Source organism: Puma concolor, chromosome E3 (assembly GCF_028749965.1).
Source record: "Puma concolor isolate L17-30 chromosome E3, mPumCon1.1.hap2, whole genome shotgun sequence".
Classification (NCBI taxonomy): domain Eukaryota; kingdom Metazoa; phylum Chordata; class Mammalia; order Carnivora; family Felidae; genus Puma; species Puma concolor.
Genome location: NC_141682.1, coordinates 10,441,157 through 10,466,260, shown reverse-complemented (window position 1 = coordinate 10,466,260; position 25,104 = coordinate 10,441,157). Strand labels below are relative to the sequence as shown.

Below are 25,104 nucleotides of genomic sequence, written 5' to 3'. Positions count from 1 at the left end.
TCAGGGTGAGAGGAGAGACTTCAGAAACAGGTACATGAGCTGGACCCCAGGGCCGGTGAGAGGGAGGACCCAAAGCTCCAGAGCAGATGGCTTGCCTGGGGGATGTCCAGGGGAAGGTGACCAAGGCTCCACCTTGCCAGTCATCACCTGTCACCACTCATGGATTCACACTCATGTAAACCTCGGGGCCTCTGTGCAGGTGTAGTGATGATCATAATGGCAACTAGGGGGTGCTGGGACCTTCCTGTGGGCCAGGCCACACAAGACTCTGACAGGTGCGTGCTTCCAGCTGTGTGCAGGACTGAGAGAGGGTGAATGTGAGCCTGGACACCAGAGATGGCAGGGAGGAAGGGGTGTAGTTAGCTGAGGGACTTCACAGGAGGGCACTGGAAGCAAGGAATCCCAGGCACTGAGGCACTTTCTGGCTCAGGTGTGAATGATTAACAGTCAAACTTTTTTCTTTCTTTTTCTTTCTTTCCCTTTCTTTCTTTCTTGAGAGAGAGAGTGCGCGCACAAACACGAGTGGGGTAGGAGCAGGGAGAGAGAGAGAGGGAGGGAGAGAGAATTCCTAGCAGGCTCCTCACTGTCAGTGCAGAGCCCGACGTGGGGCTTGAACTCTCTGAACCATGAGATCATGACCCAAGCCAAGATCATGAGCTGAGCGGAGATCAAGAATAGGTTGTTCAACCGATTGAGCCAACCTGGTGCTCTACTCGGCAACTCTTCTTGAGACCCCTTTCGGGTGACATAGGGGAACCGCATAAGGAGGGGCAGGAGGGGAAATAGGGACCTCTTCCTCTTCCAAACTCCAGACCCGCAGTAGCTCCGCCCGCGCTCTCGCTTAGCATATTGATCATGCTAATTAATTTATTTTTAGCGTGCATATTGATTATGCTAATTTAAACCCAGTCCCGCCCGCTCCCGCGCGCTGTCCCCAAGGCCCCGCCCCCCCGGAACGACCTATGGCTGTGGAGGGGCGGGGTTATGTTAATGAGGCCAATCTGGCCACACTGGCCGCGCCAGCTGCTCCACGGAGCCCGGGCGAGGCGGCGGCGACGAAAGCCATGGCCCGGGCGTTGGCGGGTCTGGCCGCCGGCTTGTCCTGCCCGCGGGTCGTCCCCAGCCAAGACTCGGACTCAGACACAGATTCGGAGGACCCGAGTAACCGGCGCAGCGCGGGCGGGCTGCTCCGCTCGCAGGTCATCCACAGCGGTCACTTCATGGTGTCGTCGCCGCACAGCGACTCGCTGACCCGGCGGCGCGACCAGGAGGGGCCCATGGGGCCCGCCGACTTCGGGCCGCGCAGCATCGACCCCACACTCACCCGCCTCTTCGAGTGCATGAGCCTGGCCTACAGGTGAGGGCGGCTCCGGGGCCCGGCAGCCTCGGCCCTCCGTGGCGGCACCACGCGCTGGGGCCCCGGACACCCCACCCGGCCCCAAACTTTGGTCCCTGGATGCTCTCGGAGAGTCCGACCACATCCTGGACACCCTTCTCCCCCAACCCCGAGCGTCCTCTGGCCCCGGCCCTGCCTCCAGATTCCCATGGCTCACCACTTTCACTCCCTCCCCAGGGTGCGGACCTCCTGTCCTCCACCTCGACCTCCACCTCGACCCACCAAGGCCCCTCTCCCCGTCCTGACTCTTCTGCCCCCAAAGAAATTCCAGGGCATCCCTCGAGCTCCCAGGACCCTAAGCCATTCCCACCCTCCACTCTGGGGGCCACTCCACCAGACCACCTCGGCCCTCCGCTCCCTCCCCAGTACCCGGGCCCAGACACACTCCATTCCTGCACCCTGGCGAAACTCCTCACGCCCATGATTGTCCCGATTCATAGCCAACGTCTTTTGAAACCCAGTCTCTTGTCCACCCTGTACTTCCCAATTGCCGGGACACCTGTTCTTGACCTGTTAGGTCGAGGGTGGCGGGAGAAGGGTGCTCCGGGGGGCCCAGCTGGCAGAGTTTCCCAGCGGGCGCCCGGCAGGGGGTGCTGCTGGTTCCCCGGGAGGCCTGGGTTCGCCTACCCGGGTCGCAGCGCGAGGCTGAGCGCCTAACGCTGCCTGGGACCCCTGCTACGCGCGTCGCGGAGCTCGCGGACCGCGCCTGGCCCGGGCTCCCACGCCTGCCTGCGTCCCGGGAGAGGGCGCGAACCCGGGGTCTGGCCCGGTGCCCTGGAGCAAAGTTCCCAGGAGCTGAGGGGCCAGGATAAATTATCAACCGAAAACTGTAGAGGTGAAAGGGGGATCGGCCAGCCTTGATCTTTTCTCTGTGCAAATATTCCTCTTCCTCAGAGGCGCCTCCTCCCCTTCTGAGAACGGCGGGATACAGAACGGCCCTTGAGGCTCTCTGATCTGGAGCCGGAGCTGGGGTGGGGGTTGCGGGGGTGTTGCCCACCCCCAATCGCGGCAGCCCAGCCACGACCCCATTGGCTGCAGGCGGTGTAACCTTGGCCCATATGCTCTGGCCCCGGGCCCAGGTCATGTTGCAACCTGATCGTCCAGGGCGCCGGACCGATGTGGAAAGTTCAAATTCCCGTCCCTTTCTTCCCTTCCCCCGCCTCCTGGGACATCACGGGACAGACTGGGACAGAGCATCTAAGGTCCTGGTACACCGGATGTGGGCACCCCCCAGGTTCTCCCAGCCCCCCCCCCCGGCCCCCCACGTTTCTCACCTGCTCCCAACTTCAGCTTCCTCCTTCATACTACACCCCACAGACCATGGGTGACCAAAAAAGGAGGTTCAGGGGAGGGGGCAAGGTCAGGAGCAGAGCACACTCCAAAAACTGCTCCCACTAAGAGGCTGGACTAGAATCTGATGTGACCCAGGGCAGCTGGGGAGGAAAGGGCTGTTCTTTTCCCCTAAATACCCAGCATATTTGGTCTCTGTGGGGGCCTAAGAGCCATGGATGGAGGTGACTCAGTACTACAGGAGCCTTTGGCTTCCCCTGTTTGGTAGAGAAAAAAATCTGAGGCTCAAACTGGGACAGTGTTTTAGCCCTTGAATACCCCTAATTATAGGGGTCCCCCGGAGAGGAGTGGACTAGAGAAGCCAGGATGCCCTGAGAGAGTGACTGGATGGCAAGGGACAGCAAGGCAAGGGGTCCCCAGGTGCTTGGCCCAGAGGACAGCCTGTGGGTGCCTGGCCAGCTTTCATCCTCAGCAGGGCATTGCGGGCAGAGGGAGGACTTCTCTCCTAGGAGGAGGTGCATATTCCGTGGTTCTGTGGGTGGAAGCCCCAGGGAGACAGGGTCTGGAAGTTCCAAGAAAACACTTGTTTGTGGCCAGAGCTGGCTAGCTGTGGAAAAATGGCCCCGGGCATGTAGACCCGAGGCAGGACCCTGTCAGAGAGACTCTCAGGGAGTTCCTATAAGGGAGCTTGGACTCATGAAGGGGGAGCGGTGCTGAACTAAGAGTTCTAGGTTTTCTCCCACCCATCCCTGAGATTCCCAGATTTTCTATTGGTCAGAAGAAGCCTTTGAGCCCTGGTCATGGGCTTTTTCCTCTGGGCTGAGCCCCTCTCCTCCCCTCCCAGCCAACAAGCCCAGCACAGACCAAATCCTTTCCTTCTGGGCTTGTATGTTGTCACTGTCTCATCTCCCTGAGCCCTTCCTGGCCACAAACCCCAGAACCTCGGCAAGGACAGGGAGGGAGGGGAGGCAGGCTGGGCGTGGGACACTGAGTGATCAGAGTGGGTGGGGAGGTTGCTGGGATACAGGCAGAAGCAACAAACTCAGGAGTCCCCCCAGGTGCCAAAGAAGCTGGCCCAGGAGGTATCAGTGCACCCCACCCAAGTCTCCCTTCGAGACAGATGGTGTTTATCTAACTTAGGAGGGAGAGGGCCAGCCAGCAGGCATGGGCTATGTACTCTATTTGGGTAATGAGGCCTGTGGTACCCTGGGGTGGCAGCTCTTCCCACTCCATACCCCAAAACAAACACAGGAGCTTGGAGACCAGAGAGGAGAAGAGACCTGGTGACCCATGCGTTTCAGGGGCTGTAGGAGTCAGATTGCCACCCACCCACCCATCACCCCCACGATGAGGGAGAAGCCTTGGGAGAAGGTAGGCCTGGTGTCCCCCAGGCCTCAGCCTTCCATGTGAGCAAGGGTTGGAGGAGATGGGCCAGAGGGGACTCGTATACAGCCCTGGCTTGTGGACCACGAGGAGGGAGGGAGGAGGGAGGGATCAGTGGGGGTCTAGACTCTGAGCATCTTGACCTCCTAGGTCAGATCCTTAGCGGTAGCAGACTGGCCTGTGCCTAGCACATCTTGACCTGGAGAGTCATTGCGAGAGTGGATTTCATTGACGGCTAGGATTAGGGTCAGGGTGAGGGCTGGGGTAAGGGTGCTGCCTCTCCACTGCCCACCACTCCACCATCCCAGCTGCCTTCCTTTGGGGCCTGATGGCTGTTGTTTTGCACACGCCCCTAAGAAGGGGTGCACCCCATCCAGCTCAGTCCAGATTGCCATCCTGGGATTCTGGAGTGGGCAGATGCCAGAAGAGCCGGGAAAAGGCAACGGCTGGCTGCTTGGAAGCCACTGGTAGTGAAGAGATTCTCTCCTCACCCAGGCACACCTTACCCATCCCCGGAGGAGGCCGAAGAGGGCCAGTGAAACTGGTGGAGAAAAGGCCACAGGGCCTGAATCAGTCTCCACCATGTGACCTTAGGCATGTCCCTTTCCCTCCCAGGCACTCAGTTTCCCTCTGTAAGAAATGGCTCTGAGAACCCTCCCTAGCCAGCCTCAGAAAAGGACGCCCATGAGGCCATGGTATTATTGTCCTGAGGAAGGAGCTGACAAACAGGTTTCAGCCTGGTTTTAGTTCTGGTGGTAGCTTAACCTGGGAGGGTTTTTTAAAGGCCTGGCTCTCAGTGTAGGGGTTTCAGGCAGAGTGAGGGGCAGGATTTGCGGGGTTGCAGGGGAGTCCTCAGCTTGCCCAGCATGGATGAGTAACCAGCGCATGGGAAGAGTGGGGAGCCAGCCCTGCAGGAGGCCTCCCTGAGCTGCCCCTTGTCCAACCGCCTGACCCAGCCCTCTCCCTCTGACAGTGGCAAGCTGGTGTCTCCCAAGTGGAAGAACTTCAAAGGCCTCAAGCTGCTCTGCCGGGACAAGATCCGTCTCAACAACGCCATCTGGAGGGCCTGGTATATCCAATGTGAGTGGGCACCGTGGGCCTCGGCAGCAAGGGGGGCTGCATGTGGGAGGTGCCCAGGAAACCCCCTTAGGGCCAGCACCAGCATCTGACCCCCAGAGTCTCGGGGAACGTGTCCCAAAGGGTACTCTGCCCTGGGATGCTAGGCACAGCGGGGGTCACCCCTTGGAATCCTAAGGTGGGCAGAGATTTGGAGGGCAGTTCAAGACCCTTTCTGCATTCCGTCAGCATAGTCAGTGCTCCAGATGCCAGGGTGGAAAGAGGTGCTAGATGCTGGCTAGGCCAATGGCATCACATTGCCAATGGGGAAGCTAAGGATCCTGCCTGGGTCTCCACCAGCCTTTCACTAAAGTCCTCACTGAACCCCCATCAGGTGCCCCCATGGAGACTGGGGACAAGGGGCCAGAGAGGCCATGTGGTACAGTGGAGGGGGGCTTCGGACTTGGGAGTTACCCAGAGCTGCTTTCCTCCCCAGTCTCTGCCCTTGCCGGCTGTGTGACTGCAGGCCGTGTGACTAACCTCTCTGAATCTGTTTCCTTATCTATAAAATAAGACCAATAGTCCTACTTTTCCTGGTTGGCATGGTGATAACAAGTATGAATGGGCCTGGCACAGAACTGATGCTAAATAAATGATGGTTGAATCTGAGATGCCCTTGAGGAGGTCACGGTCATTCATTTGGGGATATGAGACCCACCCGCCCACCACGGCCCAGCAGCAGAGGCTGAGCGGCCTCAGACCAGTCGGCCCTGGGTTGGGACCTTGTCCAGGTCAACCAAGTCCCACTTGATCAAAAGCTTCCCTGAGCTGGGAACGCACAGCCCAGGAGGGACCATACTCAGTATTCTCTGTCCTGGCTCCATTGGATTCCATCCAAGCAGAGAGAGGGAGGGTTTTCTGGTTTCTATTTATCTGTGTGCCCAGTGCTCCCTAAATCATCTTACTTGAGGCTTCCTAGCAACCTTGGCAGATAGATATTATCACTCCCATTTTATGGATGAGCAAGTTAAGGCCCAGAAGGCCAGTAACCTGTTCAGGGTCATGGAGCATAAAAGAAGCAGAACTGTGATTAGCTGGAAGTCCAGGGCTCTCCTACTCTGAACCCAGTGCTCCCTCTACTGCTCCGAGCTGGCTGGCTTCCAGTCCTCACCTGACAACACATAGGATGGGCCCTACTCAGACCAGGAAGCTGATAGGCCAGAGGGAGTCACTGCCCACCCCTCCACACACCTCTGCGCTCTCCACCCTTCCCCACGAAGCTGGATGGGATGCAGATCCTTCTCTCTGCAGAAGACATTTCTGATGCCACCCAGGGCCCTCACCCAGACAGGCAGACCCTGGTCTCCAGCTATTGCACGAGTTGCTGGAAGCACCCCACGTTCTGTGTCAGACAGAGGCGGGTTGAGTCAAGTTCCAGGATGCCCCAGCTGTGTGACCTTGGGAGAGTCCGTAGCCTCCTTAGCTGGAGCTCACTCATCTGCAGAGCGGGAATAACAGTAGGTCCCGCTCTGAGGTTTGCTGTGAGTCTTCAGGGAGATCATTCATATCTCAGCACAGGGCCTGACACACACAAGGGCTCCCCGAAGGTGATGATATTTTTGTGATGATAGTAACACAGCACGCGGCAGGCATGTAACAAATGTCAGCACGCGCCTTCTCCCTGAGCACTGAGGGTTTGAAGGTGGGCTTCAGGAAAGGGAGAGGGGTGGGGCCAGCTAGAGGACTGCCTGGCTCATCCCCTCGAACCTGCCACCCCTCTGCAGGCTCCTGGCCTCCAAGATCCCCTCCTTTCTCACACCCCCAAATCCTGGTGTCCTCTGAGCACCCAGGTCACTATGCACCTCTCATGGCAGGCTCCCCACCTTGCTTTAGCTTGTGTTCTGTGTGTGCTTTCCTTATCTCTCCAATTAAGCTTGAGCGCCCCGATTTATCCACCGATTCCTTATCCCAGTATCTGTCACAGCTTAGGTGCAAGGGGCCAGGTGGTTGCCTGAATGGGTGAACTTACTGGTGTTGAATAAAGCCTACCCCAGATCCAGGAGCCACATGGTCACTGCCCTTCTGTCTGGAGCACAGGGTCCCCAAGGTGGGGGAGGAAAAGCCCAGCCAGGCCTGCTCAGACCTGACCCTCTGGGGACCCTGGACAAACTTATTCTTTCCTAGTGCCCATCTCCTCATCTGGGAAGCCAGGACAGCCACTCTCTGAGACCCTCCTTGCTCTAACCCCAGGGAGTCCCTACACCCGAGGGCCCATCCCTTTGTCTTCCCAGCCACGCTCAGGCACCAGGACAAACTCCCTCTCCCATTCTCATGGGGATCATTTGGGAGAATGTCCTTTAGGACAGAACTTCGTAAATGATGCTGAAGGCCCCAATAAGTGTCACATTCAGGTGGTCCCCCTTGACTGTCAATTGTCTGAGAGGAAGTCTGCTGAGGGCTAAGGCGGAGAAAGTCACTGCTTGGGGAGCCCAAGGTTTGGAAGCCCTACTGTGTGCCAAACTCTGCTCCAGATTCAGGGATTTCAGTCTAAAGGGCAACAGCTCCTGCTTTTACTCCCGGCAGGGAGGTCAGCATGCAGAGAAATGGCCAAGGCCAAGTGGAGAGCAAGGCAGATAAGACCATGGGGTTTCAGAAGAGGGAAGCTTCCTGGAAGAGGGGTGGCCCTGGGCAATCCTGATGGGTGGGCAGGTGTGGGTGAGGCAGAGGAGGGAAGGGAAGGGCGGTGTAGAATAACACCAACACCGGAAGGTGAGCTGTGGTGGGGAAAAGCCGTTTGGCTTCAAGGTGGGGCCTATGAAGGAGGTGAAAAGGGGGATGAAGCTGACAGGCCAGTCATGGAGGGTTTGGAAGCCAAGGTAAGAGGTGTGGACTTTATCCTGGAGGTCTAGGGAACCATGGAGGGTTTCTGCACTTCCAGGCCATGACAGGAAGATGGGCTGGAGAGGGTGAGGCTGGAGTCAGGGAGGTCCGGGTGAGAAATGACATCAGGCCAGGGTGGCATTGAATATGGAGGGGAGGGGACAGTGGAAGAAATGCCACACATCCTCCGGAGTGACTTAGATAGGAATGCTGGGGCCAGTGGGGAGTTCCTGTGACTGGAGGCAGCAGTGGCCGCCCAGAGGCACAGGCTTGGGAGGGATGTTTCAAGTTTTGGGACATCCTTTTTTTTTTTTTTTTTTTTTTTTTTTTAATTTTAATTTGTGGAGATTCTGTGGGCAGCTGGAAAATAAGCCTGGAAAGAGGCAGGATGAGAGAGGTTGGGGGGCGGGCCTCAAAGAAGGACCAGTGAAAATGGTCAGGGAAACAGGAGAACCAAGGGAAGGTTCCCTTGTCGAGGGAGGAGGGGGTGCTCCACCGCTGAGGCCCAGAGGGATGGGCCCTTGGGGGGGGGGGGCAGACAAGGGCCTTGACAGAGCACTGGGGGCAGGTACTGAGTTACAGGAAGTGAAGAGGAGACCAGGAGGCATGGAGTGCAGGTAGTGGTGGCAAACCTTCCAGAACAAGGAGCAAAACAAAGGGGTGAAAGGGAAGAAGATTAGTTTGTTGGGGAAGCAAAGGAAGGGAAGGTTTGGCAGGAAAAGGGGAGCTTGGAATGTGTTTATGGGCCCAAAAGGAGGAACCTGGGGAGAGACCAGGATTGGAGATAGGGAAGGGAGTGGAGGAGGTGGCAAAAGGGCTCAGCTAGGTGGCCTGAAGGGACAAGGGGTGGTTATCTGGCATCAGCTTGGGCAGTGCCTGAGGCAGGGGACCAAGGGCTCCAGGCCCTGGCCTGCTGGTCTGAGGGCCTGATGTTGGAGCAGCTCATTTCCTGTGATCACACAATCCCATTCAGCAACCATTGCCTGCACACCTGCTGGGCTGCCAAGGGGGGCAGAGGAGGTGTGGGAGGTTCCTTTCACGGGCGTCCCATAGAAGAGGGAGCTCTGGGAGGGCTGGAGCAGGCAGAAAGACTTCTGGAGGAGGTGGTACTTAGTCTAAGCAGGATTTCCTAGCGTGGCACTTGAGTCCCAGTCCCCTTGGAGTGGGAAGTGATGGAGCTGGGTACCCTCCTGACCTGGCCCCCTTCTCTCAGATGTGGAGCGGAGGAAGAGCCCCGTGTGTGGCTTCGTGACCCCCCTGCAGGGGCCTGAGGCTGATGAGCACCGAAAACCAGAGGTAGCTGAGACGCAGGACCTCCCGCCTGCCTGCTTCCCTACCAAGCCCGGTGCCTCCTAGTGCCGGGCAGGAGGGGCTGGCCCCGATGGGGATCGGGTGAGGGGTGGGGTCCGTGCTGCCCGTCTCACTGAGCCCCCTCCCGGGCCCTCTCCAGGCCGTGGTCCTAGAGGGCAATTACTGGAAGCGGCGCATCGAGGTGGTGATGCGCGAGTACCACAAGTGGCGCATCTACTACAAGAAGCGGGTCAGTGGGGGGCCCCGGGGGGGTTGCTGACCACTGCCTCTCTTGAAAGAGCCCGGGGCGAGACGCCCCTCGACCCTGCCTCCCATTAAGACCCGGGCTGACAGCGCCACCGTGTGGCCGAGGGTCCCCTCGCAGCCTCCTTACCTCCCAGCGTGGAGGAGCTCCAGAGGGGAAATCGGCATCCCTCTCATCTGGGGGAGCTTGTGAGTAGGGGAGGCCTTGGCGGGAAGTGATGGAAGAGGGACAAGGGATCCATTGTCCACCTCTGTGTGTTCCTGCAGCTCCGTAAGTGCAGCAGGGAAGGGGATCTCCTGACCCCAAAGCAGGTGGGTGCTCCCTGGACCCAAAGAATTGACAGCTTCTAGGAGATGAGGGCGGGACCCGATGGGAGCAGTGGGCGTGGCCGCCGTCCTCTGGTTGATTGAGCCCTTCTCCTCCTGAGGGGTGGGAAGTCCTTGAGCGAAGTGGTGGGAGGCATCGGGGAACGAAGTCCCTAAGAACTGAGGTTCCAGGCAGAAAAAGTATAGGGGACAGGAAGAGGCCCCTTATCTGTTCAGCAGGCCATCCAGGTCTGGCTCGTGGAGACAGTTGTTAAAGGCCAATGGGGTGACCATAAGCCTTCCAGTAGGCAAACTGGATCCTCCAGAGAGAGAGGTGAGGAGGGCCATGTACTGACCACTTCATCCCCCAGGCGGGAGCCATATGAAAGGGCCAAGGGCAGCGGGAGACCCCGGTGTCCCTCTCTCGTGGCTGCTGAAGGTTCTGTCTCCCTAGGCGGAAGGGGGTTGGCAACCACCGGAGCGATGGTGCGAGCAGCTCTTCTCCAGCGTGGTGCCCGTGCTGCTCGGGGGCCCAGAGGAGGAGCCTGGCGGGCGGCAGCTTCTGGACCTAGACTGCTTTTTGTCCGACATCTCCGACACGCTCTTCACCATGACTCAGCCCAGCTCCACGCCCCTGCAGCTGCGCCCTGAGGATGGTAAGGGCCTGCACCTGCAAAGGGAGGCCTGTGAAAATCCGGCAGCCAAGGGAGGATGGCCAGGGGTGGGTGGCCCCCAGTCCACCCGGCCTGCCGCTCCTGACGTCACCACTGCCCCCTCCAGCTTATGTGGGCAATGCTGACATGATCCAGCCGGACCTGACACCCCTGCAGCCCAGCCTGGATGACTTCATGGAGATCTCAGGTGAAGCAGCGCCCGGTCCTGGGGGCAGGGGGAGGCGGGGCCCGTGGCTGGGTCAGTGTGAGGAAAGTCCCAGCATGACCACCAGACCTCAGGCCCCTGTGGGAGGGTGGATGATCTGAGTGATTTCTGAGGGATCTTCCTGGTCTCCCTTTGTCAGGACTTGGGATGCAAATGACTTGGCCTCAGGTGAGAGCAGGGCCAGACTGGATACTGAGCAGCGGTCAAGGCTCAGGGGCATTGAAGCTTCAGGCTCTGGGCTCTTTGGGCTCCCAGGAAGCAATGGATGCTGGGACTCTCAGGAGAGAAAGGGACTTTCATTTGTTTGGGTCTGTTTATTATTTATTTAATTCCCTTTAAAAACTATTTATTGGGGCACCTTGGTGGCTCAGTCGGTTGAGCATTGACTCTTGGTTTCGGCTCAGGTCATGATCCTGTGGTTTGTGGGTTCAAGCCCCTCATCAGGCTCTGTACTGACAGTTCAGAGTCTGCTTGGGATTCTCTCTCTCCCTCTCTCTCTGCCTCTACCCTGCTTGTACTCTCTTTCTCCCTCAAAATAAATCAACTTAAAAAAAAAAAAAAAGGAAAAGAAAAAGAAAATCCCAGGAATTGTATCTTGTAAAGCACTTAAAAATTTTTTTTAATGTTTACTTATTTTTGAGAGAGAGAGAAATGAGCACATGAAGAAGGGGCAGAGAGAGAGGGAGAGAGAGGATCTGAAGCGGGCTCTGTGCTGTCAACAGTGAGCCCGATGTGGGGCTCCAACCCATGAACTGCGAGACCATGACCTGAGCAGAAGTCAGACGCTTAACTGAGTGAGCCATCCAGGCACCCCAAGCACTTTTTAAGTAACATGTTTCTGTGCCTCCCTCTCCTGACCCCAGGGCCACTGGGTCAATGGTTTTTGTGTCCTCCCAGAGATACCCATGTCTGTATAGCAGCTGTGGACAAATGTCTCTTTTTGTTTTCACAACACACTCTTCCTACATCATTTCTTTTACTTAGCTATAGATCTTGGAGACTGTCCCCGATAATCAAACATTTAGGGGATTCTGGAGCCATGCTAGGGGTCAGGTAGCCATAGAGACTTGGCTTGCCTTAGCCAAGGCTCCGGGGCGAGAAAGGGGGGTTCTGGGATACAGGTTTAGTGGCAATGACCCCTCCACTCCTTTTTCACAGGGTCCTGGGCCTGTCAGTCAAGAGGTGGGGAGGGAACTAGGGAATGAGGAACCACCCCCACCCCTGCCTCAGCCCTGGACAGGGTGGGGGCTGTGGGGGCAGAAGTGTTGATGGCAGTGCCCTGAGAGCAGACCAGCCTGGGAGGGCAGCGGTCCTGTCTGGGCACACACACCCCTGCCACAGGTAGGAAACTTCCTGGACCCCGGGCTCCAGGGCCAAAACTGAGGCTGAGAAGCCGCTTCTCTCAACCCAGGGTGGCTGCCTGGGTGGGGGTGAGCATGGGCAACCTACCATAGGGGGTATGGGTCATGCAGAGGAGGTGGTTAGTGTGGCTCCCTCTCGTGCTCCATTACAGGGAGGGTAGGGACCACCAGGGACACCGGGGCCAGTGCTTTGATTGTCCCCCAAGAGCTCCTCGCTTGAGAGGAATCCCAGTGAAGAGGCCGGAACTCTATGGAGGGAGGGGGCTTGGTGAGGAGTGCTCAAGGAAGGGGAGGGGGCTTGGAGCAGGAGAGGGTCTCAGGGAGCGGATGCACATTGATGGTGGGGGTAGAAGCTTGGGATGGGGGAGACTAGGGCTCCGTGGGTGGCTGGCCAGGGCTAGGAAGCGGAGAGGGGCAACTGAGGGTAAACTATGGCTGGGGGTTGGTGGTGACTCAGTGGCGAGCTGGGCTCCTTACTGCATGAACCCTTCTGAGCACCGGGGGGCAGGCAGCAGCAGTGAGCAAGAAGCAGGCCCAGTATGTGGCTAGTTCTAGAGCCCGGGCCTCAGGGGGCCTAGTGGTGAGGCCCACAGTCCGTGGGGGCTGGGGGATATAGGATCGGTGACCACTCATTCTCTGCCACTCAGTCCCTTGGTTAAATGGAGACAGTAGGACAAAAAGATCCTTTCTGATCAGGTGGCCAAGGAAAGACACACACACACCAGGCACAGAGCAGACATGCACATGCCGAGCACCTCACATCAAGGCAGGCACACAGGCTCAGACAGAGCTACACGCACAAACAGGGAGACAGACAGATGCTACATGTAGAGCCACCTTCCAGTGACAGGTGGGCACCAGAGTCACGTAAGACGTGCAGACAAGTTTAGGGGCACCTGGGTGGCTCAGTCGGTTAAGCGTCCGACTCTTGGTTTCGGGTCGGGTCATGATCTCGCGGTTTCGTGAGTTCGAGCCCTGCGTCGGGCTCTGTGCTGGCGGCACAGAGCCTGCTTGGGATTCTCTCTCTCACCCTCTCTCTCAGCCCCTCCCCCACTCATGCTATCTTTGTCTCTCTCAAAATAAGTTTTAAAAACTTTAAAAAAAAGGAAACGATAAAAAAAAAAAAAAAAGATGCACATACAAGTTCAACACACAGCAGGCTCCAGATTCGGCATGGTCTTATCTGTCCCACTCCTGAGTCTCCTTCTCTTGGGAGGAGGCCTGACCAGCTCCCCTGCCTGGGGAGCCAGGGCCCATCCAAGGCCAGCGGAGCTGGGTGGGACAAGACCAGGAGGTCTTGGGAGCTGCTGCAGGCCAAAGACTGGTCAGGGTCAGAGAAAGGTGCCCGGAAGGGAGCGGGTGGGCGGGCGGCGCCCAGGCCCGGGATGTGGTCAGGCCGCAGGCAGCTGCTTCCCAAAACCAGAATAGCCTGGGGCTTACACAACCCGCACCTCAGACAATCTGGCTGACCCTTCCCGCCAGCTCTTCCAGGCTTTCCAGTGCCCCCCCCCCAACTCCTGCCCCCACTCTGAGCCCACCCTCTGACCCCTGCTATGACCCCCTTAGCCCTTCCACCCCACTCCTGGGCTCTACTTTTGAGGCCCCACTTGACCTTCCCACAAGCCAACTTCGCAGACCCACTGACCTCCTGACCCCTCTCACCTCTATCTCACCCCTTGAACTCCTATCACCCCGGGGCTCTTCCCTACCCAGGACCTCTGCCCCTTTGCACCCCACCCCTGTCCCTTCAGGGCACTCTCTATTACCCCTCCCCTTTCTCTGGCCCCAGCAGGGCTGGTAACAGGAGCAGAAGAGGGGAGTGCCCAGGCCTGGGACAGGGAAGGGGGCCTCATGAGCCGAGTGTGTGGCCCGGTGGGAGGGCTGTTTCCCGGGGGTCCTGCTCACGCCCCCACACGGCCTCTGCTGTCCTCCACGCAGGCCCATCCCAACCGAACCTCTGTTGCTGCTTCCCCTGAGTGAGACAGAAACTCTCTCGATTTCACAATCTCCTGTGGAAGCCCCCCCTCCCCCGCCTACCCCCACCTCACCGCCAGCCAGGCCAGCCCAGCTTGGGGACAGGGCACGAGGCCCACTCTCCTCCCACTGCCTCCAGCCACGCCTGGCCCTATCCTTAACTGCCACCACCCTGTATGTTGAATTACAGATTTCTTCACCAGCTACCGCCCCCCACAGACACCCACGCCCTCACATTTCCCGGAGCCCCCCAGTTTTGGCACCATGGCTGACCCTTTCTTCGGCAGTTCGATCCCGGGCTCAGAGGTGCCCCCTGCCTCGTCAGGCATGACCCACCTCTCAGGGAATAACCGCCTGCAGGTGAGCTCCCACCCCACGCCATTCAGCCGTGCCTCGCTCACCTGCCCATGTCCAGGAGATATTCAGGGCACTTCCTGGGTGCCCATTCCTGCGCTTGGTCAACTGAGAGGGACTGGAGGGGGGAGACAGACCCCATCTCTGCCCTCTGAGCGGGCGCAGTTCAGCTGAGGAGGAAACCGTTGTGAAGCAGAGATGGACCAGGTGGTTCTGGGAGGGAGGCTGAGGGCAGGGGAGCATGGAGCAGGGTACCACGAAGGACTGGGGTGCTTGGGGAAGGCTTCCTGGAGGAGGCGAGGTTCTGGGCTTAGTGAATGTGTTGGGTTTGGCCAGAAGAGGCCAGTAAAGGGCAAGCCAGATGGGAGGAGAGCACGCGGAGACAGAAAGGTCAGTGTGAGCATTTAGGAAACAGTGAACCCGCCATTTTGGATACGGAACTCACAGGCTCAATTCGGTGGTTGCCGCTCTGCTGCCAGGTCCCTCTGTCATCAGACTGTTCCGGCACTATTGTAGTTCATTGCTGAGAGGTCTCTCTCCTCAACCAGACCGTGAGCTCCTTACTGGAAGAGCTAGGCCTTGCTCACCGCTGCATCTTCCATACCTACCACAGTTCAAGAAGCATAGGGTCAATGGTTGCCCAATGGTTGAGCCACTAAGTGAATGAGTGAATGTGTGGATGGATGGGTGTGTTGGTGAATGGATACACGGGTTGTAGATGGGGGTGGATGCTTACATGGGTAAGCGAGTGGTCGGTTGGATGCATGTGCTGGTGGATGGACTTGTGGATGAATAGGGTGGTGGCTGGATAAGTGGCTGGTCAATGAACAGATGGTGGATAGGTGGATGGATTATGTCTGGATGGGTTGGTGGATGAATGGGTTGGATGGATTGGTGAATGGGTTTATACCTCCCAGGTTGGTGGAGAGATAGATGAGTTAGCTCACAGGTGAGAGGCCAAATAGGGGAATGGAGCACGAATGGATTGGTGGTAGGATGGAATCATTATTTGCTGAATGAAAAGATGGGCAGGAAGATCGATGCTCTTTCTTACACCTAATGTGTGCCTAAGTGTGTTCCACTCCCTCCCCTCATTAGGTTACAATTTCCTTTGGTGTGTGTAGGTGGGGGGGACAACAGCGATCATTTCTCCTCTCTCTCCCAGTGCCCAGTCCAGACCTCAGCCAGGGCAAGGGCCTGCCTGGGTGGCTGCAAAGGCCAGCTTTCTCCCCTGCTCTCTCTCTGTCCCCCAACCAGGCTCGGAGCAGCTGCCCTGGCACCCTGGACTCCAGTGCCTTCCTGAACTCTGATTTCCTCCTTCCTGAAGACCCCAAGCCCAAGCTCCCACCCCCGCCAGCACCCCCACCCCTCTTCCAATACCCTGCCCTTCCCAAGGGGCCTGGTCTAGAGCCCTGTCCCCCACCCGCCTTCCCTCCCATGGCTCCTCCCCCTGCTTTGCTGCAGGAAGAGCCTCTCTTCTCTCCTAGATTCCCCTTCTCTACTGTCCCTCCTGCCCCAGGAGTGTCCCCACTGCCGGCTCCCACTGCCTTCCCACCTACCCCCCAGCCTGGTCCAGGCCCTGCCCCTGCTCCCTTCCCCATAGACCTTCTACCCTCAGGGTATCTGGAGCCCCAATTTGGGCCTCACTTCACAGTGCCCCAAGGCATGAGGTCCAGAGGCAAGCCCCCCGCCCCATCCCCTAGAGGGGAGAAGCCCAGCCCCCCAACCTTGGCCCCTGCCACCGCCAACCCCACTACCCCAGCGGGGGGCAACAACCCCTGCCTCACACGGCTGCTCACAGCAGGTGAGATGGGAAGAGCACTGTCCTCAGAGGGGAAGTGGGAAGCCTGTGGGAGCAGAGGGTGAAGTGGTAAAGGGGTGGACTCAGCTGTGGGGGAGGTGGCGGGGAATTAGGGACATGGGCCCCAAACCCGAAAGGGGAGTGAGCTATCTGGAGGGGAGGGATGGGGTCTTGGGAGATGACGGGGCTAGGGCTGGCCCCAGTGTCCCTCACAGTTCTGCCTGTGCACAGCCAAGCCTGAGCAAGCCCTGGAACCACCACTCGTATCCAGCACCCTCCTCCGGCCCTCAGGGTCCCCGGTAAGATGGCGGGCCCTGGGAGGTGAGGGTGAGCCCAGGGCTTCACCCCAACTCTCTGCCCTTCTCCACCCCTGCAGGAGACGGCCCCTGAATTCCCCTGCACCTTCCTACCCCCGACCCCGGCCCCCACACCACCCCGGCCCCCTCCAGGCCCAACCACACTGGCACCTCCCAGGCCCCTGATTGTCCCCAAAGCGGAGCGGCTCTCGCCCCCAGCACACAGCGGTAAAGAGGGCTTGCAGGGATCCGGGAGGGGGGTCCCTAGGGGATGGAGAAAGGGGAAGGAAGAAGGGGGGCCCACATCTGAGGCCAGGATGAGAGGGAAGGGGCAATGGGACCCCTCTCCCCTGTGTCGGTCTGTCTGGGGGTCTGTCTTTCCCCGCCACAGGTGGTGAGCGGAGGCTGTCTGGGGAACTCAACTCCATTCCAGGCCCGGGGACCCTGAGTGTCTGCGTCTCTCCCCCTCAACCCATCCTAAGCCGGGGTCGTCCAGACAACAACAAGGTGGCACCATTCCCTCACCCCAAGATCTGTTTGCTACCCCCAGGCCCTTCCATGCTCCTTCCTAGGCTCACCCCCCTGTCTGCCTCCCCAAGACTGAGAACCGGCGCATCACACACATCTCTGCAGAGCAGAAGAGGCGCTTCAATATCAAGCTGGGGTTTGACACCCTGCACGGGCTGGTGAGCACACTCAGCGCCCAGCCCAGCCTCAAGGTGAGCCTCCAGCCCGGGCCGGCACCCCCGGAACCACAGGGCTCCTTCGTAGCCCCCCTGCCCAGGACCAAGCCCCAGGGCCCCCCAGACACCCAGTTTCCTCCTCAGTGGGCCCCAGAGTGGGGCCACCTCCAGCACCTGAGCCACACTGGGGATGCCTGCAGGTGAGCAAAGCAACCACACTGCAGAAGACGGCCGAGTACATCGCCATGCTGCAGCAGGAGCGGGCGGCCATGCAGGAGGAGGCCCAGCAGCTACGGGACCAGATCGAGGAGCTCAACGCTGCCATTAAGTAGGTGTAGGCAGGGGGTGCGCATGCGCGTGCGCACGCATGCGCCGTGGGGGAAAGGGGCAGGACTCCCAAGCCCTGACCAGCCCCCTGTACCCCCCAGCCTGTGCCAGCAGCAGCTGCCTGCTACCGGGGTGCCCATCACGCACCAGCGTTTCGACCAGATGCGAGACATGTTCAACGACTATGTCCGCACCCGGACACTGCACAACTGGAAGTTCTGGGTGGTATCCTTACTTGGCCAGCGGTAGGGTGAGCGCCGCAGCCGGACCAAGCTGTGTCTGACTGCAGGCTCAGCGCCACAGGCCAGGCAGGGTCCCAGAGCTGCTCCCAGGGGAAGGGGCCCCGGTTCCGCTCCCTCTTTCCAGGCCCTTGGCATCTTGGCCAGCAGGAGTGTCCAGTGATTAGCTGGGAGCAGAGGGCAACCGAGGGAGGAGCCCCTGGGTGAGGGGAACACAGCCCCGCCCGCAGAATGTTCCGAGGGCAGTTTGGAAGAGCCTAAAGTCTGGGTGATGTGAGTGGGGTCGGTCCTAAAGAAGACATGGAATCTCTCACTCCCTTACCTGGTCAAGTTCTTGGCTGAGCCTGGGCAGGAAGCCCAGGGAGGGGGGATAGTCCAGCTAGAGGAAGGGCATAGAGGAGCCGGGCAGAATTGGATGGTAGCTATAGCGGGAGGCCTCGAGGTTCAAGGTGCCACAGTGGCCAGGCCCTTCCCCTTGTTTGGCCCAGATGTCAGAGCTACACGTGAGCTGGGTGAGGGTACTGGGTGGACAATAGGCCTGATCCTTGACCTGGGCCCAGTTCAGCATCCTCATTCGGCCTCTGTTCGAGTCCTTCAATGGGATGGTGTCCACAGCAAGCTTGCAGAGCCTCCGTCAGACCTCACTGGCTTGGCTGGACCAGTACTGCTCCCTGCCTGCTCTCCGGCCAAGTACGTGAGCCACCTGCCTGCCCACCAGAATGTCCAGGCCTCCGGGCAGAGGGTTCCACCTGCTCAGACTGTAGGTCCAGCCCGACTTCAAAATAGCCTAGAGTTTGGGCCATCCCACTATGTACCCTGGATAGTCCACTGGCTACCAGGACACCTGCAGACAGAGGTCCTACGAGGGGCTGACAGTCTTGCCACCTAGTATCTCCCCGCTATCCCTTTGTCCTCAACATCAAAGGGGAGGGCCCTGACCCAGGAGGTATCTTTCCCTTTCTCTCTCTCTCTCTCACTCTTTCACTCTCTTTCCCCAGCTGTCTTGAACTCTCTCCGCCAGCTGAGCACATCTACCAGTATCCTCACAGATCCAGGCTGTATACCTGAGCAAGCCACACGGGCAGTCACAGAGGGCACCCTTGGCAAACCTTTATAATGCTGGCCAGACACTGCCACTTACTCAGCTGCCCAGGGGCTGCTTTCCTTGGGCCTGGGCTCCAGGGACAACTTCTGGGCACTCCCCTCCTGCCCCTTGCCCTGGCTGTCCCCTTTCCTGAGGGTCTAGCAGGGCCCAAATCTCTTCCACCTCCTGGAAGCCAGGAAGAACGGCGTTCCATTCCCTGCCCCACCAGAGACTAACACCGTGACCTGGAGGACTCATACTCTCTCTTGGGACCTTCACTTTCCAGTCTGAAAAATGGGGATGGAGAAGTTTCAACCAGAAGATGCTCCCAAGGCCTTAGCAACTGTGATACTTGGGGCCTAAGCTGACAACTCAGGGAGCTTGTAGGAGGAAGGGGGATGATCCTGTTTCCCCACCATCCCTCCCTGTACCTCCTCCCCCCCCCAAATAGGGCACAGGCCTCTGTTTCTGATCAGAGAGACAGAAAAGGAGCGTCCCATTCTCTGCTCCTCCGCTGGTAGCCCAGTGGGGGGTAGGGTGCTGCAGGATGGCAAACCTGGGTGAGGCCAGGAAGGTCTGATCCCAGGAGAGAGCAGGGCAGGAGGTGGCCAGACCAGGGCAGGCATCTTGTGTGCGTGTGGATGAGTGTGTGTGGATTTTGTAAAGGATTTTCAACCAATAAAAACAAAAACTGTTGGGGACTGTCAGTGTGTCTCACTGGGACGGATAGACAGAGCCAATTGGCAACGGGAGGTGGCCTTCAAAGGACCTTAGCTTTTCCTCTGAGCTGGAAGCCACTGGAGGGTTTGGAGTAGAGGTTTGACAAGATCAGGTATAAGGTCTTCACAGGATCTCTCTGGGTGCGGAGTCAGGAAGAGGCCACCATGGGGCAAGGGCAAGGAGCAAGGAGGCCAGTTTTAGGCTGTTGCTGTCATCCAGGTCAGAGGTGACAGACACTCGTCCTGGAAATCCTCGCTCCATGGCCAGGAGAAGGTTCAGAAAGGCTTACCACCTTCCAAGTTGGAAGAGGGCAGAGCCGAGCCCATGAGTGGAAATCACAGGGAGCCATCCGGAAGGAGAATGTGTTGCCCTTGGGGGTAGTGATGTGCCAGTAGAGGGCAGACACACACTTGGTTGGGGTGTCTTAGAAGGAACTGATACTTTAGATGGGGAGTTGGGGTGAATGGTCCGCATATTTCATTGATTCTTCTATGGAGCCATTTAACAGATCCTTCCTGAGGGCCCACTGTGGCCTAGATGATGGTCTTGGTGCTGGGATTCTGTTCACCACTGGATCCCTCTCCTCATGAAGCTGACTCAAGGCGGGGGAGTCTGAATCTTCTCACATCTCAACTTCTGCAGATGCTTGCAGGATATAAACAGCAAACGGTCTTCTGTGGCCTTTGACTTTCCCTCATTTATGTGGAATCATAATAGCGATGACAATACTAACTGCACACTCCTCTAGGATTTACTACGTGCCAACTATTTTAAGCATTTTATATATATTAATTCACTTATTACATATTAACACCTACCTCTATGGGCCAGCTGTGAGGATCTCAAAGTAAATCTATACAAGGCACTTACAGCAGTGACTGGCATATGTAACACTACGTAAGAGTTATCATAATAGTTACTATTAGCACCCCCATTTTACAGATGAAACATTGAGGCACAGAGAGGTTAACTAGCCCGACATTGTATGGTTAGTGAGATGCCCACTCACACCGTCTGACCCTAGTCTCTGCTTTTAGCCATCTCTCTTTTTAAAAAAATTTTTTTTAATATTTACTCATTTTTGAGAGACAGAGAGAGACAGAGTGTGAGTCGGGGAGGGGCAGAGAGACAGGGAGACACAGAATCTGAAGCAGGCTCCAGGCTCTGAGCTCTCAGCACAGAGCCTGACACGGGGCTTAAACCCACAGACCGCAAAATCGTGACCAGAGCGGAAGTCAGATGCTTAACTGACTGAGCCACCTAGGCGCCCCTAATTATTTTTTAGTGTTTATTTTTGAGAAAGAGATGGGGACAGAGGATTCAAAGCAGGCCCCGCACTGACAGCAGAGAGCCCGATGCAGGGATCAAACCCACAAACCGTGAGACCATGACCTGAGCCAAAGTCTGACACTCAGTCCGACTCAGCCACCCAGGCGCCCCTAGTCACCTCTCTTTACTGTGCAGGTACCAGGTGCACCCAGGCATTGAGTGCTATTTGTTGCCACAGACAAAGGTTTGAAGTGGCTGAGAGGTAAAATCCTAGCAGTGTGCTCTGTTTTCACCGCTCACACCCTTCCAGGAAGGTCCCTGTGAGACTTCCTTCTGACCCTGTGTCCCCCCAGTAGATGCCACTTTCCTTTGAGAAAGTTATCTACACTTGCTCTCCCTCTCTCCTCCCCTCCCACTCACCCCCCGTCTTTGGTCTCCTTCCGCCAGCTTCCACCCCAGCCTCACCCCTGCCCTGACTCACGCTCACTGAGGTCGCATGACTCCCTTGTTGCCAAATCCAACAACCACTTTGCAGTGCTCTTTTTCCCTCAATACTCCCCCACCGCCCCTGGGCCCCTGGACCTCATTCTTGAACCCCTTTTTCCCTGTGACTCTTGAATTCTCTCCAGGCTCTCCCACCTGCCTGACGGTGCCTTCCCAGTGCCTGCTGTGGGAGGCTTTTCCTCCTGGCCAGTCCCTTCCTGGCTCACTTCTCACTTGGTGGCAAGCGTTAGGTAATACCATTCCCTTTGGCCTCTCTGCCGAGGACCCACTATTCTGCATCTGTCCTGCTCTGCCCCTGCAGCTACTCAAGCACGTATCCAACTGCCACCCTGCCCCCTCCCTCTGAATGTTTCACAGCTCCCTTTAGCTTCAAGGAACAGAACTCATCATTTCTGAGACTGCAGCCCACAGTCTTCCATCTCAAACATGGTCCTTTTCGTGTTCCCCATCCCCAGGAAGGGTGCCACCACCCAGACATTTGTCCAAGCTGAACACAGCCATCCGTTACCAAGGACTGGCCAGTTGACCTCCATCCCCACAGCCGCCACCCTGGTCCAACAGAGCATCCCCTCCTACACAGTCTTGTACTGGCCTGCTGGATCCCTGGGAGCTACTTCTCGAGCTTAAGCGTGCATTTGCATAGCTTGGAAGGGCTTTAAAAAATCTTCACAGCCGGGTCCAGTCCAGGCCAATTCAATCAGAAGCCCTCAGGGTGGAAGTTTAGACACTAGCATTTTTTTTAAGGTGATTCCAATATGCGAGAACCACTGTAATCGAGGCTTTGAGCTGCAAATAACATATGCCTGGAACAAGTTAGTTAAATGGGTGGTTCAGAGTTTCTGAGTCTGCAGGTCTGGGGTGGGGTCTAAGAATCTGCGTGTCTAATGGTGCTGGTCCAGGGTCCATACTCCAAGAACCACTACTTAAACAAAGGAAGAAATTTATTGTTTTGCCTAACACAGAGGCCAGGTAGGAAGGCCTCCAATCAATACAAGGTGGGTCTTCAGTTGCAGATTGTGAAGTTGTGTTTCCACTATGGTTTCTGGGCCCATGGTCAAGGTGCTTTGTGAACGGGCCTTGCTACCTCTCTGGCCTCATTTCTCTCCACAGCCTCCCTCCCTTCACATTCCTCTGGTGCCATCAGCAACACTCACCCAGATGGGCTGCCAGAGCCACTCCCTTCCACCTCCCCTGTCTGAATGCCCACCCGGCCAAAGGTATAGCCAAGTCTCACTGCCCCTCCAAACTCATCGGTACAGTTCCTTCCCTGACCTGCCCAGCCTTCCCAAATCCTGCTTTGTGTCATTGATTGTCCTTCCACAAGTTGACTTTGGCTTCCAGCTGAGCCCTGTGACACCAGAGGTAAGAGCCAGGCCAGATCACCACCCAACGAGTGGCGAGTGGCGTGGCGAGTGGCGAGGCCAGTGGCAAGGTGGGAGGAATATGCGTGTAGCCCATCTCAGTTTACTACCCACCCCAATGAGCTCTTTCTCTTGTTTCCTTGTTGACCTTGGGTAAATCACTTGATCTGAGCCTAGTTGTTTTTTTTCTTTCCATTTGCTTAATTTCATAGCATCACTTGCCTTAAAGGCCACTATAAAAATCAACCAAATTCTTGATGTGAAAGAATCTTGTAGCCTTGACCGAGCTGTACACAGAATCCTACTCTTTCTTCTCCTTTTCCCCCACATCAACAGATTGGAGTCACAGATCTGCATGGGTTCCCATGTCACTCTTCCCCTGTGTGATCCCTGGAAAGTCACCTAATGAGCACCTCCTAGAGCATCAGTTTCCTAATCTGTGGGATGGGAATGTGAGATTAAATGAAATGCAAAGCTCCCGGATCAATCAATGTCACATGCAAAATGCTTGGTGAAGGAACTTTTTTAAAAAATGTTTACTAATTTTGAGGGACAAAGAGAGAGAAAGAGAGCACACACAAGCAGAGAGGGGCAGAGAGGGGTCAGAGGATCCAAAGCGGGGTCCACGTGGACAGCAGCCAGCCCGATGTGGGGTTTGAACTCACGAACCATGAGGTCATGACCCGAGCCGAAGTTCTAAGCCACCCAGGTGAGTAAAGGAAGTTCTTCTCAAAGTACAGCTTTGTCGGAGCACCTGGCTGGCTAAGTCAGTGGAGCATGCGATTCTTGATCTCGGGGGTCATGAGTTTGAGCCCCATGTTGGGTGTAGAGACTGCTTAAATAAAAAAGTAAATAACCTAAAGCAAAAAAAAGTACAGCTTCGTCTCTAGGTGATGGAGAAAGTGGTTCATGGCTGGTGCTACAGTTCTCAGTAGCAAATTAAAGAGGAAAAGCCCCAGGATGTTCTGGACCCCTTCCCTCCCCCTGCTTCCACCACTGCCCACAGCTGAGTCCATGCCAATCCCCCCCCCCCACACACACACACCTCCAAGGACAAAAGGGAAGGAAATGAGGCCACCCTCTGTTTGTTCTCTGACTGGATCTATGTCCTCAACCGAGGCTATGGGTGTATCCTCTAGTCTCTGCAGCATCCTCTCTCCTTAGAGGGTCCTTCTAAAGGCCTGAGAGCCTGCACTTCAGGAGAGGTTCCCTGTTGGGCATGGAAACTTTGCATCTGGAATCCCTGACCCTGGTACTTACTCTGGGTTGTAGGGCTGGGAAACCCATGGAGCACTGCTCCCTGTTCTGGGAACATTTCCTTTCTGTCCAAGCAGGTCTAATTAAAATACTATCAGTCTTTCAGAATATCTCCTTTTTGGTTAGAGCTGAATGAACTCTGTAATTGTATCCAGGCCAATTTCCTGGTTTTGATATCACACTATAGTTATGTAAGATGTTACCATTGGGGGAAACTGGGTGAACGTTCGTGGAAACTTCCTGTTCCGTTTTTTCCAACTCCTTGTGAATCTATAATCTCAAAATACAAATATCTTGTTAAAAATCTTTTCAAGTTCCTTTCCACTTCCCAGCCCACCTAAGTCCAGGCCCTTATTATCTCCTTCTTGGATCCTTGCAAACACCTCCTGATTTTCCTTCTGTCTTTGGTTTTGGCACACAACTGATCTTCCCAGAGAATTTCAAGAGACACCAGTTTTGCCCTAACTCGCCCTGAAATAACCAGCAGAGGCTCCTTTCTGCTGGTTGGATTCAGCTGGCTCTCAAGGCTCTCCAGATCTTTCCATTCTTATCTACTACTTACTTTTTTTGCTCATGCCCTTGCCTTCCCAGAGCATCCCCTCCCGGGTCTTTGCTGAGGCTATAATTCCATGCTTCAATTCTAGGGCTACCCTTTCTCTCCTCCATTAATACCAAAAGCCCATCTAAATTTCCTCTGATGTTAAGACCTGTTAAATGGGAGTAATAATTCCTGCCTTGGCTCCTTGAAAGGATCCACTGTGGTGATGGCTGGAATAACGCCTTTAATAAACAATTATCAGTAAATTACTCAAGGAGAGGACTCAGCGGAGCCTGCAGAATTCGCCCCCCAGCTTGGGGGACAGCACAACCCCAAAAACCAGACCCCACAAGGGCCAGGCCCCGCCCCTCGGCACGATCCATGGGTGGGCCCTGCACAGCGGGTCGCTCCAACAGTCAGGCCCCGCCCCGCGAGACGCACCAACGGTTAAGCCCCGCCCGCGAGACGCATCGGCAGCCAGGCCCCGCCCCTCTGGACGCGCCAACGGTCCAGCCCCGCCCCGCGAGTCGCACCAACGGTCAAGCCCCGCCCGCGAGACACTCCGTCAGCCAGGTCCCGCCCTTTTGGACGC

The 25,104-nt window shown here is 56.9% G+C and overlaps 1 protein-coding gene and 1 long non-coding RNA gene across 5 annotated transcripts; one reads left to right on the top strand and one right to left on the bottom strand.

Annotated features, from left to right (window-relative positions):
- The first annotated feature begins 362 nt into the window (after window positions 1-362).
- On the top strand, window positions 363-19,559 carry MLXIPL (MLX interacting protein like). 4 transcript variants are annotated; one of them, XM_086692483.1, is made up of 17 exons: window positions 369-1,357; window positions 5,043-5,149; window positions 9,219-9,301; window positions 9,456-9,545; window positions 9,827-9,871; window positions 10,320-10,521; window positions 10,646-10,726; window positions 14,270-14,439; window positions 15,691-16,237; window positions 16,466-16,533; window positions 16,611-16,758; window positions 16,922-17,037; window positions 17,130-17,249; window positions 17,414-17,541; window positions 17,642-17,765; window positions 18,340-18,469; window positions 19,093-19,559. In XM_086692483.1, exons 1-17 carry the CDS (start codon window positions 963-965, stop codon window positions 19,152-19,154), a joined length of 2,616 nt encoding a protein of 871 aa, XP_086548609.1. In that variant the 5' UTR covers window positions 369-962; the 3' UTR covers window positions 19,155-19,559. The 4 variants fall into 4 exon arrangements, with proteins under 4 accessions (XP_086548610.1, XP_086548609.1, XP_086548608.1 ...); XM_086692482.1 differs by having other exon boundaries at window positions 375-1,357; window positions 16,964-17,037; window positions 18,778-19,559; XM_086692481.1 differs by having other exon boundaries at window positions 376-1,357; window positions 18,778-19,559.
- Window positions 9,680-24,939, bottom strand: LOC147572961 (uncharacterized). The gene is made up of 3 exons (XR_015245558.1): window positions 23,978-24,939; window positions 14,879-15,037; window positions 9,680-10,535 (listed from the first exon to the last, which is right to left on the bottom strand). It is a non-coding gene; the product is annotated as an uncharacterized LOC147572961 (long non-coding RNA).
- Window positions 24,940-25,104: the final 165 nt, after the last annotated feature.